Below are 13,736 nucleotides of genomic sequence, written 5' to 3' on the forward strand. Positions count from 1 at the left end.
CAAAAGTGTACATGAAAGAGTAGTTCACCCCCAAAATGACTTTTTTCTATTTATTACTCACACCATGGAGACTTGGGTTCGATAATATTTTTATAATAATAATATGTTTTGCTATTTGTTGCATTCCTATAAATGTGATTATAGTGAATTTACCCCATTGATTGTGGATGGGGACCCAAATGCTTTTGGGAATCAATGGGGGTAAATGTATTGTAATCGCATAATATGTGTCTTACGAATGCAACATACCATGGGAAAACCTTTGGAAAACACATGGTCATAGACACTATCATCAGCAGCAGCACCGCTCATTTCACACAGGTGTGATTTTTATTGACTCTAGAGTAAGTGCAACCCTCTCCAGCCACTACCATTGAAATAATGTGTTTTTCAGTTGCTTCGTATTGATATTATGTGTATTCAATTCTAAATTTAAACTTGCTGTCAGTATCTCAGGTGCAGTATAGTGACTGGGCATATCATGTTTGTGTTTTTAGTTTTTCTAGCAAATTCAACATACAAACAACCGTAAGGCGGAACCAGGGCAGAACAAGGCAGAAACCTGCTGGTTGGTCAGTCAGGGACCAACCAAAAGGCTGACAAAGGGTCAATTGCATGCAGGGATGTGCATATAATGTTAGAGAGGTAGGGGCTGAAATTGCAGACCTCCAAGCTCAATGCGTCGCACTGCGACACATTGAGCTTGGAGGTCAGCTATTTTCGGTGCTTGACACCACACTGAACTAAGCATAATGCGTCAAAGTCAATACGTATAACGGCATGGATTTTCTACACAGAGAGGGCAATTCTTTCAACATAAGATGCTGCATTCAAGTTCAGGAGAGTTTGGACAAGGCAATTCTCTTGAATGTTGCCTTCAGGTATGGCAGGTATTTTCACCATAGTAAAAACTGCATTCATGATCTGGAGAGGACACTTTTTACAGACGGATAAAAGGGCAGGAGCTCAAGCCCCCTAACCCTAACCCTAACCCTTTGATGTCTATATGTGCATGTCCCCTCAGTAGCGGTAGTGGTCGGGTTTGAAGGGCCCCTCGCGGGGCACGCCCAGGTACGCCGCCTGCTTCTCGGACAGCCGGGTCAGCTTGACGCCCAGCTTGTCCAGGTGGGCGGCGGCCACCTCCTCGTCCAGCTTCTTGGGCAGCATGTGTACGCCCAGCGGGTAGCGCTCGGCGTGCCGCCACAGCTCCATCTGCGCCAGCACCTGGTTGGTGAAGGAGGTGCTCATGACGAAGGAGGGGTGTCCCATGGCGCAGCCCAGGTTGACCAGCCGGCCCTCGGCCAGCAGCATGATGTGCCGTCCGCTGGCCATGCGGTAGCGGTCCACGCCGGGCTTGACGCGCACCCTCTCGGCGGCGTTGGCGTTCAGCCAGGCCACGTCTACCTCGCAGTCGAAGTGGCCGATGTTGCAGACCACGGCGTCGTCGCGCATGCGCTGCAGGTGGCCGCCCAGGATGACGTCCTCGCAGCCCGTCGCCGTCACGAAGATGCCGCCCTCGGCGCACGCCTCATCCATGGTGGTCACCTCGAAGCCCTCCATGGCGGCCTGCAGCGCGTTGATGGGGTCCACCTCTGTGACGATGACGCGCGCGCCCAGCCCGCGCAGCGCCTGCGCGCAGCCTTTGCCCACGTCGCCGTAGCCCGCCACCACCGCCACCTTGCCCGCCACCATGGCGTCGGTGGCGCGCTTGATGCCGTCCACCAGGGACTCGCGGCAGCCGTACAGGTTGTCGAACTTGCTCTTGGTGACCGAGTCGTTGACGTTGATGGCGGGCACGCGCAGCTCGCCGCTGCGCGCCATGCGGTACAGGGCGTGCACGCCCGTGGTGGTCTGCTCCGTCAGGCCGCGGATGCCCGCCAGCAGCGCCGGGTGCTTGGCGTGCACCAGGCGGGTGAGGTCGCCGCCGTCGTCCAGGATCATGTTGAGGGGCTGGCCGTCGGCGAAGTGCAGCGTCTGCTCCATGCACCAGGCGAACTCCTCGTCCGTCTCGCCCTTCCAGGCGTACACGGGCACGCCGGCGGCGGCCACGGCGGCGGCCGCGTGGTCCTGCGTGGAGAAGACGTTGCAGCTGGACCACTGCACGCGGGCGCCCAGCGCCGCCAGCGTCTCGATGAGCACGGCCGTCTGGACGGTCATGTGCAGGCAGCCGGCCACGCGGGCGCCCGCCAGGGGCTGGGCGGCGCCGTAGCGCTCCCTCATCCGCATCAGGCCCGGCATCTCGTTCTCGGCGATGGCCACGGCCTTGCGCCCCCACTCGGCCAGGCCCATGTCGGCCACTTTGAAGGGCAGCTTCTTCTCAGAGGAGGAGGACATGGTTCTTCTTAGTTCTTCTTCGCGCGGGTTCTTCCTGGTGGTTTGTGTATGGTTCCTCAGGGCGGTTCCGAATCTGGTGGTTCCGGGCTCTGCAGGTGCGGTTCCGGCACAGGGAAGGCTTTTTCTTTTGAATACTTTGTGTCTTTTGAAGGCACGTACTCTGAAACACTAAAGTATTTTAGAAGCTAAACGTAACTGCTTTCAAAGTCATCATCCCGTGGCCACTCTAGTGAGGATTAATTGTCCGACATTCAATTCTCAATCTATATTAACAATCTGTCCAGCACTTGACATATAGGCATGAATGCCCAAATACGGGCGCTTACGTCACAAGCGATGTCACACCTACTAAAGCTGAACAGTGTCTGTCAGGATAGTTAGTCATGGAATTACTGATCCCATCCATGCCAGTGTGTTGGACGCCAGGGTCCCATTGGACAAGCCTCGAATGACGGCTAGCGGGATGCTTGATGAAATTAATTGCACCGCTCACTTCACTCTAGGTGTTGTTGCGACCGTCAGGTCGCAGTTACTATCGAAACCTCCACCGGCTGTCTGTCAGTCTGTCAGTCTCTACTCATATCTCTGCCACCGTTGCCCCTAGCCATGCCAAACTTTGCACACACACTCCTTGGATGGCAAATCACAACCTCCGCCCCTGATTTCTCACATGGCCTTCCTCTAGCGCCACCATCAGGCCGACTTTTGCAAAACACATATTTGGACACTGCTCCTACAGATTTTGCCCTAAAATCACCCAATGTGGTACAGAGTATCTCTAGTCATGTCATCAACATGGATCTTCCCATATTTCCTCCTGATTGGCTATGATTGCCTTCTAAAGTTTGTGCATGGGACCTGACGGTCGCTCATCTCCCGATTAGGGAGTCTTACTGGTTTTTATATATTTTTTCAAGTAGAGATGCATTATGCCATGAACCCCTCATTTCATAAAATGTTCCATCTCTGGGACCCCAATCTTACTTTGTAAAACACTTGAGAGAGAGTACAGAACCGAACCAAATCCATTTAGATTCACACTGTACACCAGCGGTCTTCAACGTTTTCAGGCCAAGGACCCCTTAGCTGAGAGGGAGATGAAGCAGGGACCCCTTAGCTGAGAGGGAGATAAAGCAGGGACCCCCACTACATATTGTATAAAATGTGTGTTGCAGATTTTCATCATCTTGTTTGACAGCACTGTCATCAGTATAATTATTGCGACCGTCAGGTCGCAGTTACTATCAAAACCTCCACCGGCTGTCAGTCAGTCTGTCTGTCACACGTCACACGTCACACTTTTGCTGTGCTCATATCTCCACAACCGTTGCCCCGATCCATGCCAAATTTTGCACACACAGTCCTTGCCTGCCAAACCACAACCTCCACCACTCCACTCAATTCTCACTTCTCACATGGCCCTCTTCTAGCGCCACCATGAGGCCGATTCTTGAAAACACATTTTTGGACACTGCTCCTACAAATGTTGCCGTAAAATCACGCAAATCGGTACACACTTGCTCTACACTCATGTCATCAACATGGAACTGTCCCATTTAGCGCCACCTTCAGGCCGATTTTTTAAAACACATTTTTCGACACTGCTCCTACAGATTTTCCCCTAAAATCACTCAAATCGGTACACAGTATGTCTACACTCATTTCATCAACATGGATCTGTCCCATATAGCGCCACCATCAGGCCGATTTTTTTAAACACATTTTTGGACACTGCTCCTACAAATTTTGCCCTAAAATCACGCTGCGACCTGACGGCGCTTATCTCCCGATTAGGGAGTCTTACTGGTGTTATTCATGTTAATGTGTTTTTTCAGACATTTAACCAAGTTGTTACTTAGTAAATCTGAACTTTCACTCTGTACTTGGTCTGATCTTTTTTGCACCTCTACAGTCTACACCAAACCTATTTGCCAAAAATAGCAGAACTACAAGCTCTCAACGCCTCACAGCGCGAGGCGTTGAGAGCTTGTAGATATGCATTTTTTGGCTAAAGTTCTCCTCAGAATAGGGATGAGATAGCCTGACTTCTGTCAGATGGTGGCAGTAGTGCGTAGCGCCCTACTTTACCGTCTGAGTTCTCTGGGTAGAGAGTTGATAACACTCGTAAAGCCCCGGGCCGGACCAATCAGCGGCAGCTACGGGCGGGCTCTGAGCGGCTCTGAGCCAATAGAGTCTGATTGCAGACCACGTGGAAACCCAGGAGGCGGATTCTGGGTGTAACGTCATGCAGACAAGCCAATATGAGTGGTTGGAGTTGGCACTCCAGACTGTGATAGACAGACGGCCCCATCCAATCACCTGCTTAGCAATTCAAAAAATGGCCCGCCCCTTACATCGAGTGTGCCGGAGCAGTACCAGATGCTAGTAGGCAGAGCGGACGCACTGCTACTAGTGATGGGCAATCCCATTCATTTCAGTGAACGGATTATTTCGTTCACGTTCACGGTAATGATCCGTTCAAAAGATTCGTTCAAAAGACTCGTTCATAGCGCGATCGCCCCGTGAAAAACACAATCGCGGGAGCGTTTTTATTTCGTCGCGAGCAGCCCGCCGTCGCGTCCTGTCTGCCGGCCGGGGCTAATAGGGGGAGGGGCGGGGGTGTGAACGAAAGTGTGAACGACCCATTTCAGGGATTTGAACGAATCGTTCACGAGTCATGCTAATGATTCGATTCTTTTGAACGAATCACTCATGAACGACACATCACTATCTGCTACTATCATCTGGCGCAGTCAGGTTAGGGATGAGAGGGTTCAAGTTGTTAATTTAAAAGCATTATCCTCTCACCCCTGTAGTATCTCTGAAGACACCCTAGCAGGGACATGCTGGGCCCCTGATTCAGCCTGGGAAAAAGAGTTGCAGAGGCACGCTATAGAGAGAGATCTCCGCTGCTGCTACTCAAAGATCTGCCATTTCAGATCATGACAAGTGACAAGCCAGTGGGCCAATTACTGTACATGAGTTATACGTACATGAGTTATATTTCGTCGTTGTCGGGTGGAAACCTTGTACGTCCAAAACCGTTTGTTTTGTATTTATCATTTTAAAAATGATTTAAACTAGTGAAAACAGCCGACAACTAGTGACAAAGCCTTGCGTTGCGAGGCGTTGTGAGCATGTAGATCGGCTATTGTATTATTAACATTTATCTGCGGAACCGAGTCACATTAAATGTAATACCTACAATTCCAAGTGCTTGTCAGGGTGGGGGTCCCCAGTTCAAATATGTTTATTTTGGGGGTCGCGGCCTAAAAAGGTTTGAGAACCCCTGGTATAGAGCAATAACAAATTCATCCACCAGGGGCATTAACTCATTGAGTGCCAGCCTATCACCACTAGAGGGCGCCCAGTGACCAGAGAATAATAGAGATATGCTGGTAATGCATGCCCAAGCCCTGGAGCCCAAGCCCAAGCCCTACTTGCCTGAACACTTTCCTTTGTGCATGTACAGGAAGAGGATGAAGTTAGCTTGAAGTTAGCTATTGGCTACCAAGCATTTTAGAAGCCTTATTTTCGTCAACTTAGCCATGATTAAACCTTGCACACCTCATGCATGGGAAAAAAACAGAGAAGAATGAGCTCTAAAAAATCCAATGCAATCCTGGATTGCATTGGAGTGGATTTGTGCAGTTTGTTCACAGCTTTCAAACAAAAAAATCCGATTGGAAATCCGTTCAGGCATTCTTGAGATAATCGCCATTATGTTTTACATGTAATGTAAACAAAAATGGCTGCCCTGTATGTTAGATGGGGTTGTATGGGGGTGGAACATGCAAAATCGCGATTGAAATCATGTTCACCAGATTTGATGGGGTCCAAAAAAAAAAAAAAAAAATTCAAAATTTTTTTTTTCAATTTTTTTTTTTTTTTTTTTTTTTTAAAGCCGAACTTGTTCGGGATCGGCACTCTACGATACGCTAATAAAGCCGAACTAGTTCGGGATTGGCACTCAATGAGTTTCAACTCATTCTTATGACTTCCTATCTAGCCAAGTTTTATAAACTATATATATTTGCCAGACCCATGAAATGGGTAGGCCTACATAAGCAAATGTCGGTCTGTCTGTCCGGGTTTTCTATATAAAGGGTATATATGATGATGACATGATGATGACATGCCTACAAAAGGCATGATGTCATAAATGATGATGACAGACAGGGGGTCTGGCACAACCAGGTTGACCTGGTCTAGTTTTTTAAAGAGAAAACAATACATTAAAAAAATAAAATAAGCAAATATTCGACTTCGGTGTACAACGTCAAATAGTGACTTTGATATTCGAATATTCAAATATTTGGTGAATGCCCTAAGTCGCACTCGTTGGTGATGTCACCAAGAACGCTGCTCCTCATTGGCTAAGGGCCCTGCCTTTGTACTACCGGTCATGATAAACTTAACCTGTAAAGTTGTGGTATAACATGCTGGTCTCGCCTTTCAGACCAGCCCACAATGAACAGGTGGGTGTGGCCACATACAAAAAAAAATCACGCCCAATGTGAAGTGAGTGGTGGTCGTGCTTGCATAACGTCTTCAGACTAGGATTTGAGTCTAGGATGTACAGGCTATGCTACACACACACGTTTTAAACGCTGAGGAAAAAGGCTACAGACACACGCACAGCCACTCTTAGGAGCGGTTTACCACTGCTCAAAAAAACATAATTTGAATACTTTCTGTACACTTTGTTGAAAAACGTCTTCCTCCAAGTATATAATCATAATGTCTGATGAGCATGTTTTTTTTTTCACGCCACGGCATCCCTTCTTTAAAGCTCCCCGTCTGCGTGGTGGCAGCGGTCCGCCTCCAGGCGGCGCCAGGGTCCTTAGAGCAGCACGGGTGTGCTGTGGCACCCAAGGGTGCCTTGATGCCAGTCTAGGAGGGGTGCCTCAGAATAATCTGATAATGTTTGGAATTCATCATCAATATCACAACATCAATATCACTTCACTATGCTTTGTAAAAACAGAACTGATTTTTCACTGGTAGTTAATTTTTGAGCGGTGGTAAACCGCTCCATAGAGTGGCTGTGCGTGTGTCTGTAGCCACTTTTCCTCAGCGTTTTGCCATAGCAATGTGTGTGTGTGTGTAGCCATATTACATCACCAATTACATCTTAGACCTATATCCTAGTCTTTTCCCTCAGCGTTTTGCCATAGCAATGTGTGTGTGTAGCCTGTATTACATCACCAATTACCAATTGATGAAGACGTTATGCAAGCACGACCACCGCTCACTTCACATTGGTTGTGATTTTTCAATCTACCCCAACCCTCTTCACCAAAATAGCAGATCTACAAGCTCACAAAGTGTTTTGAGCTTCCCCCCCCCCAGAATAGGGATGCTGGGGTTCAAGTGGTTAAACGTCAAGTATAAAGTTATTCTCAGTCAGTTCTGATGGAAACGCATATTTCTCTGTGACAGTAGCCTACATACTGTACATACAGTAGGCTACATACTGTACATAGAGTAGGCCACATACTGTACATACAGTAGCCTACATACTGTACATACAGTAGCCTACATACTGTACATACAGTAGCCTACATACTGTACATACAGTAGCCTACATACTGTACATACAGTAGCCTACATACTGTACATACAGTAGGCTACATACTGTACATAGAGTAGGCCACATACTGTACATACAGTAGCCTACATACTGTACATACAGTAGCCTACATACTGTACATACAGTAGCCTACATACTGTACATACAGTAGGCTACATACTGTACATACAGTAGCCTACATACTGTACGCTACATACTGTACATACTGTACATACTGTACATACTGTACATACAGTAGGCTACAGGCTGTAAGATGTTTACGTCACATAATAGGATGTAAGATTAAAAAAAAAACAATCTAATTCAGGGGCTCCGTGGATGAAAAGGTTTATTTACAGGGGTGAAATGTTTGAAAACCCCTGACGTAGGCAATGTAGCCTGATTTCAGACTCTGTGCTGAGCTTGAGTCTGACATTGTCCCATTGACAAGAGATTTCAACGAGGAGGGGATTTGAAATCTGGTGGGAGGGGTTGTGTTTGACTTGTGTGTACACAAAAACACCCCCCCCTCCCCCTCCCCTCTATGACAGGCATCAAACGGGTCGTTGTCTTTGATGCTTACGAGGTGTGCACAGCCCCCCCTTTGAAGTTCAAAGGGAGCAATCAAGAGCTTTGGCTGTGCTCTCCCTCCCTCCTCTGTTTCTGTTGATTTTCAAAAGTTAGACCCACCCCCTCCTCCGTCTTGCATTGATTTCATTGGCTGGTACGCCAAGATACCATATCAAGTCAAGCGTTATATGACAACACCAGAGAGAACCAGTCTGCTCAGAGAGTGGACGGGTCTATGGGCTGAAGCCAGGCAATAGTAACCTGACTGCGCCAGATAAAGGCAGCAGTGAGTATGCCTGGCTACCGCTCTGCTTACCATCATCTGAGATCGTTCGGGCAGACTCGATGTAAGGGGCGGGCCATTTTTTCTAATTCTTTAGCAGATGATTGGATGGGGCCGTCTCTATCACAGTCTGGGAGTGCCAACTCCAACCACTCATCCGCCTCCTGGGTTTCCACGTGGTCTGCAATCAGACTCTATTGGCTCAGAGCCGCTCAGAGCCCGCCCGTAGCTGCCGCTGATTGGTCCTGCCCGGGACTTTACGAGTGTGACCAACTCTCCCAGAGAGATCTCAGATGGTAAAGTTGGGCGGTACGCACTACTGCCACCATCTGGCGCAAGTCAGGTTAAGGCAATAGTGCCAGTCACTGTTCCACCTGCAGGCGGCGGGGCCCGTAGAGCAGCACGTAGGCGATGTGCCAGTCACACCTCCAGGGGGCGGGGCCCGTAGAGCAGCACGTAGGCTATGTGCCAGTCACTGTTCCACCTCCAGGTGGCGGGGCCCGTAGAGCAGCACGTAGGCGATGTGCCAGTCACACCTCCAGGGGGCGGGGCCCGTAGAGCAGCACGTAGGCAATGTGCCAGTCACACCTCCAGGGGGCGGGGTCCGTAGAGCAGCACGTAGGCAATGTGCCAGTCACACCTCCAGGGGGCGGGGCCCGTAGAGCAGCACGTAGGCAATGTGCCAGTCACACCTCCAGGGGGCGGGGCCCGTAGAGCAGCACGTAGGCAATGTGCCAGTCACACCTCCAGGGGGCGGGGCCCGTAGAGCAGCACGTAGGCGATGTGCCAGTCACTGTTCCACCTCCAGGTGGCGGGGTCCATAGAGCAGCACGTAGGCGATGTGCCAGTCCCCGCCGCCGGACAGCCGCAGGATGTCCTCCGGCGGCACCATGGTCACTTGGTCGTCGTCGAACTTGCACCACTCGCTCTCCGTCCTCTTGACCCACGACACGTAGTGTCCCGACGCGCTGGAGCGCCCCTGGTGCGTCAGCACCGCCTGCAGGTCGTAGTAGCCGCTGGCGTTGGAGCCGGGGTCGTCGGCCAGAGCGAGCGGCGGGTGGTGTTCCTCCGTTTCCTTCGTCGCCGGCGGCTGGGGCGTCGTCGGGTCTTCTCCTCCCGGTTTCTTGTACTTCTGCTGCTGCTTCTTCTCCAGCATGCGGTCCTCCGCCTCCTTGAAGGCGCTCCTGGCGGGCTCCATCCGCCGCTGGAGCTCGGCGGTGCACAGCTCGTAGGCGTCCAGCATGAGGGGGAACTTGACGTCCTTGAGCACCTTGGCGTTGACCGACTCCCTCTCCTTGTAGAAGAAGCGCACCATCTGCACCGTCAGGTAGGCAGGCAGGCGGCTGATCTTGGAGGACTTTGCGTAGACGGCGTTCCTCTGCAGCGACGGCGACAGCTTGGTGAGCTCCTCCTGCAGCCGCAGCCGCAGGCCCGTGGCGAGGTACTTCACCTCCTGGTTGATGAAGCAGCTGAGCTGCAGCTGGCTCTCCTTGCCCTTGGTCTGCTCCTCCTCCTCGGACTCGGTGCACCGCATGGTGGTTTCAAACTCCACGGCAAAGTACCGGTCGATGAACCTCCTTGCGGCGGCGGCGGCGGACGACGCGGCGGCAGGAGGGGAAGCTCCGCTCGGGACGGAGTCCAGCTTCTGCTTCTGCAGGACGCCCATCATCTCCAGCCAGCACTCGTTGGCGTCCTGCTGGAGGAACTGGTTGCGGTCGCCCTTCTCGGCGAAGCGGGGGAAGGCGTCGTGGAAGAGCTTGAGGAAGACGACGGTGGAGAGGCCGGAGCCGTCGGCCGACGCCGAGCGGTCCATGGCGTCGTAGAGGTCGCGGAGGGCCGCCGTGAGGAACTGGGCGGCGGGCTCGCCGCCGGCCTCCCCCCCGGCCCTCGGACTGGGGTAGCGGCTGAGGGCCGCGCGGAGCTCGGGCACCGAGCGCAGGCACTGCACGGTGGCGTTCAGGTAGCAGGTGTTTCCCAGGTTCTTCAGGCCGCAGGGCAGCTCCAGCGCCGCCGCCAGCTGCTCGTCGCTCAGGTCCTCCAGGAAGGTGGTCTGCACGGCGGGCTCCTCGGGCAGCGTGTCGGCCGAGCCCACCATCAGCAGGGTCATGCCGTTGCGCAGCTTGATGTCGCCCCACTGGTCGTCGCGCAGCGTGCCGCCGCGCACCATGACCTTCTGCCGCTGCGGCTGCACGCCCGTCAGCGCGAACAGCTGCGCCTTGAACACCACGGGCGGCTCCTCGGCGTTCAGCTCCACCGCGTCGAACTTCTCCCTGCCCCACTTCACATTCACCGAGAACACCGACATGTTTCGTGTTTTTGCGGCGTTTCGCTCGTGGTTTTCTTCACCGGACTCTTCTGGTTCCTTTGACGGCACGCCACGAAGGTGGTTCATCGACGAAAGCCAGCCAAAACGATGGGAACTGGTAAGCTAACCCTTCTAGCACCAGGGGAAGGATTCTCAATGTCAAAACAAATCTGAGCCTTGAAGTGTGGCCAGACGCTAGAGGACAGTCTCCCTATATAGTGGACTTCGGCTATGAAGAGCCAATCACAAGCCTGAATGGGAATTTGACCCGTCACTCATCCCCTTTACCCTTTTTCTTTAGATGTTCACCGACACACGCCCACAAATGGACACAGACACGTCCATGTCTGATAAAATACAAATAACTTCAATATCTCCATTCCTAAATATGGAGTTATTATGCGTCATAGATATCATGGCACCAAAGAACTGGCCACGTGAATTCAAGCCCCGTGAGGACCCCTGCCGTGAGGACCCCTGCCGTGAGGACCCCTGCCGTGAGGCTGTCCCACCTCCCCTCCTGTCTCACCCATAGACGATAAAAAAATATGGACGATGCGAAGCCATTGCTTTCTATTCTGCGAGAATTACGTTTTTTTGTCTCATGTATGGGTGTCGCCATCATTGTTTTAATGGTACCCAAGGAATCATAAGGAATGCTATTGGCTGCCAATGGTCATGTGGAACTGCAGGGATACATGGGAGAATGTGGTGTTGAGCCTCCCGCAAATAAAGCACACAAAGAAGAACACTTCAGGTGTCTTTTCCCAACAGGTTCGTGAATAAATGTTCTGACTGTCCAGGTAGCAAGCCACATGTCCCCGGTCCTGGGCTTGATGTGGATTGGTTGACTCATCATGACATCATCGGGAATAACATGACGCCATCGCCAGAGCGTATATAACGACACGCCGTCTCTAAGAGAGGCCCGATTCAGACTTTACAGAGTGAAGAATATATTCTCATAGTGTTTTCTCTGCACCATATACGAGGTTGTTCACATCCACACGTCAAGCTTTGGCTGCTTGAAGCCACATCCAACAAGGATCACCATGCAGCGTCAGAGAGGCCACTACTATAAGCACATCACTGGGTTTCTGTGTCTCCTCTCCTTCCTGGTGGTTCTGGGCTCTCCAATCCACGAGGAGGCCTCGCGGAGAGAGAAAGCCGACCCGAGTGAAGAAGAGGGGGGCCACCCAGAGCGGGTCACCCAGGGCTCAGCCGGGGACGTGCCAACCCCCGGGCCGTACCCCTACGTCATTAACGAGGCAAACAAATGCCCAGAGGGGAAGCCGCCGCCGTTCCTCGTGTTGCTGATACCCACCACTGCTGATCAGGTGGAGGCGCGGAACGCCATACGCCAGACGTGGGCCAACGAGGACGTGGCTCCGGGCCTGGGGGTGGTCCGGCTGTTCCTGCTGGGGGTGAAGGAGGAGGGCGAGCTGGGACGCCGACAGCAGAAGACCCTGGAGTCGGAGAGCCGGAGGCACCGCGACATCCTTCAGCAGAACTTCTCGGACACGTACCACAACCTCACCATAAAGACGGTGATGGGGATGAACTGGGTGGCGGTGCATTGCCCGCGGGTCAGCTACGTCATGAAGGCCGACAGCGACGTGCTCGTCAACACCGATTACCTCATCCACAAGCTGCTGAGACCTGAGCTGAAACCCAGGACAAACTACATCACAGGCTTCATCATGAGGGGCAACAGGCCAATCCGAAATGAATGGAACTGGAAGTATAACTTGCCCCGAGAAGAGTTCCTGCGCAGCGTGTTCCCCGCCTACTTGTCGGGGCCGGGTTATGTGTTCTCCGGGGACATGGCGACGAAGCTGTACCGAGCTTCTCGTGGCATTCGCTTCCTGCGCTTTGAGGACGTCTACGTGGGACTCTGCCTGGAGAGGCTAGGGATCGAGCCCACGCCGTCACCCGCCGGGCTGTTCAACAACTGGGGATTGTCCTACTCCAGCTCCAAGTACAGCAACATGGTCACAGTCCACGGCGTCTATCCCGTTCAGCAGCTGGAGTACTGGCACAAAATGATGAGCAACAAACAAGCTTACGCCAACGCCTAGGGTTGGACAATAACCGCTTCCCCATGGTCATGTGATGTGTTTCGTTGGGTTGAGCTCATTAGCGAAACATGTTTGTCTCCACCAGGCCGAAGGCATGGGGAGATTATTATTTTTGAAGCGGTGAAAGCCGCTTCCAAGGAGTGGCTTTGTGTGTCCCATGTCCATATATAGTCATTTCAGTCCAGAATCAACAGGTTTTATCAAAAACAAAATGTGTGTCCCATGTCCATATATGGTCATTTCAGTCCAGAATGAACAGGTTTTTATCAAAAACAAAATGTCTGTCACCTCATGTCCATATATGGTCATTTCAGTCCAGAATGAACAGGTTTTATCTGTCCCGTACGTCCAGAATATGTGTGTAGTGTCCGTCCCGGTCTGATGATTGGAAACTTTGAGGATTGGTCAAGCTTCACATGACAATTCGGCCCTCCAGATAAAATCATTCATTCATTCAGAATATAAAGAATGTATAGATCACAGAGTTCATAACTCTAGAACACATCGAATAAAAGTTCACCGCTTCACTTCGAACCGAGGTTTGATTTTTTTTTTTACCTATAACTCCACTGAGCAGTGTAAAACTGTGTATGC

The 13,736-nt window shown here is 51.6% G+C and overlaps 3 protein-coding genes across 3 annotated transcripts; 1 reads left to right on the forward strand and 2 right to left on the reverse strand.

The window, feature by feature from the left end:
• Positions 1-1,020: 1,020 nt before the first annotated feature.
• Positions 1,021-2,307, reverse strand: LOC308305287 (adenosylhomocysteinase-like; the record flags this gene model as incomplete). The annotated part of the gene is made up of 1 exon (XM_080750055.1): positions 1,021-2,307. Exon 1 carries the CDS (start codon positions 2,287-2,289, stop codon positions 1,021-1,023), a length of 1,269 nt encoding a protein of 422 aa, XP_080606181.1. The 5' UTR covers positions 2,290-2,307.
• A 7,242-nt stretch (positions 2,308-9,549) lies between these two features.
• On the reverse strand, positions 9,550-11,064 carry LOC308305485 (ubiquitin carboxyl-terminal hydrolase 14-like; the record flags this gene model as incomplete). Its single annotated transcript, XM_080750281.1, has 1 exon — positions 9,550-11,064. One exon carries the CDS (start codon positions 11,062-11,064, stop codon positions 9,550-9,552), a length of 1,515 nt encoding a protein of 504 aa, XP_080606407.1.
• A 1,052-nt stretch (positions 11,065-12,116) lies between these two features.
• LOC308305486 (beta-1,3-galactosyltransferase 2-like) lies at positions 12,117-13,142 on the forward strand (the record flags this gene model as incomplete). Its single annotated transcript, XM_080750282.1, has 1 exon — positions 12,117-13,142. The coding sequence occupies one exon, from the start codon at positions 12,117-12,119 to the stop codon at positions 13,140-13,142; it is 1,026 nt and encodes a 341-aa protein (XP_080606408.1).
• Between the last annotated feature and the right edge of the window lie 594 nt (positions 13,143-13,736).

The sequence above is a fragment of the Nannobrachium achirus genome (assembly GCF_963921795.1).
Source record: "Nannobrachium achirus genome assembly, chromosome: 20".
Lineage (NCBI taxonomy): Eukaryota > Metazoa > Chordata > Actinopteri > Myctophiformes > Myctophidae > Nannobrachium > Nannobrachium achirus.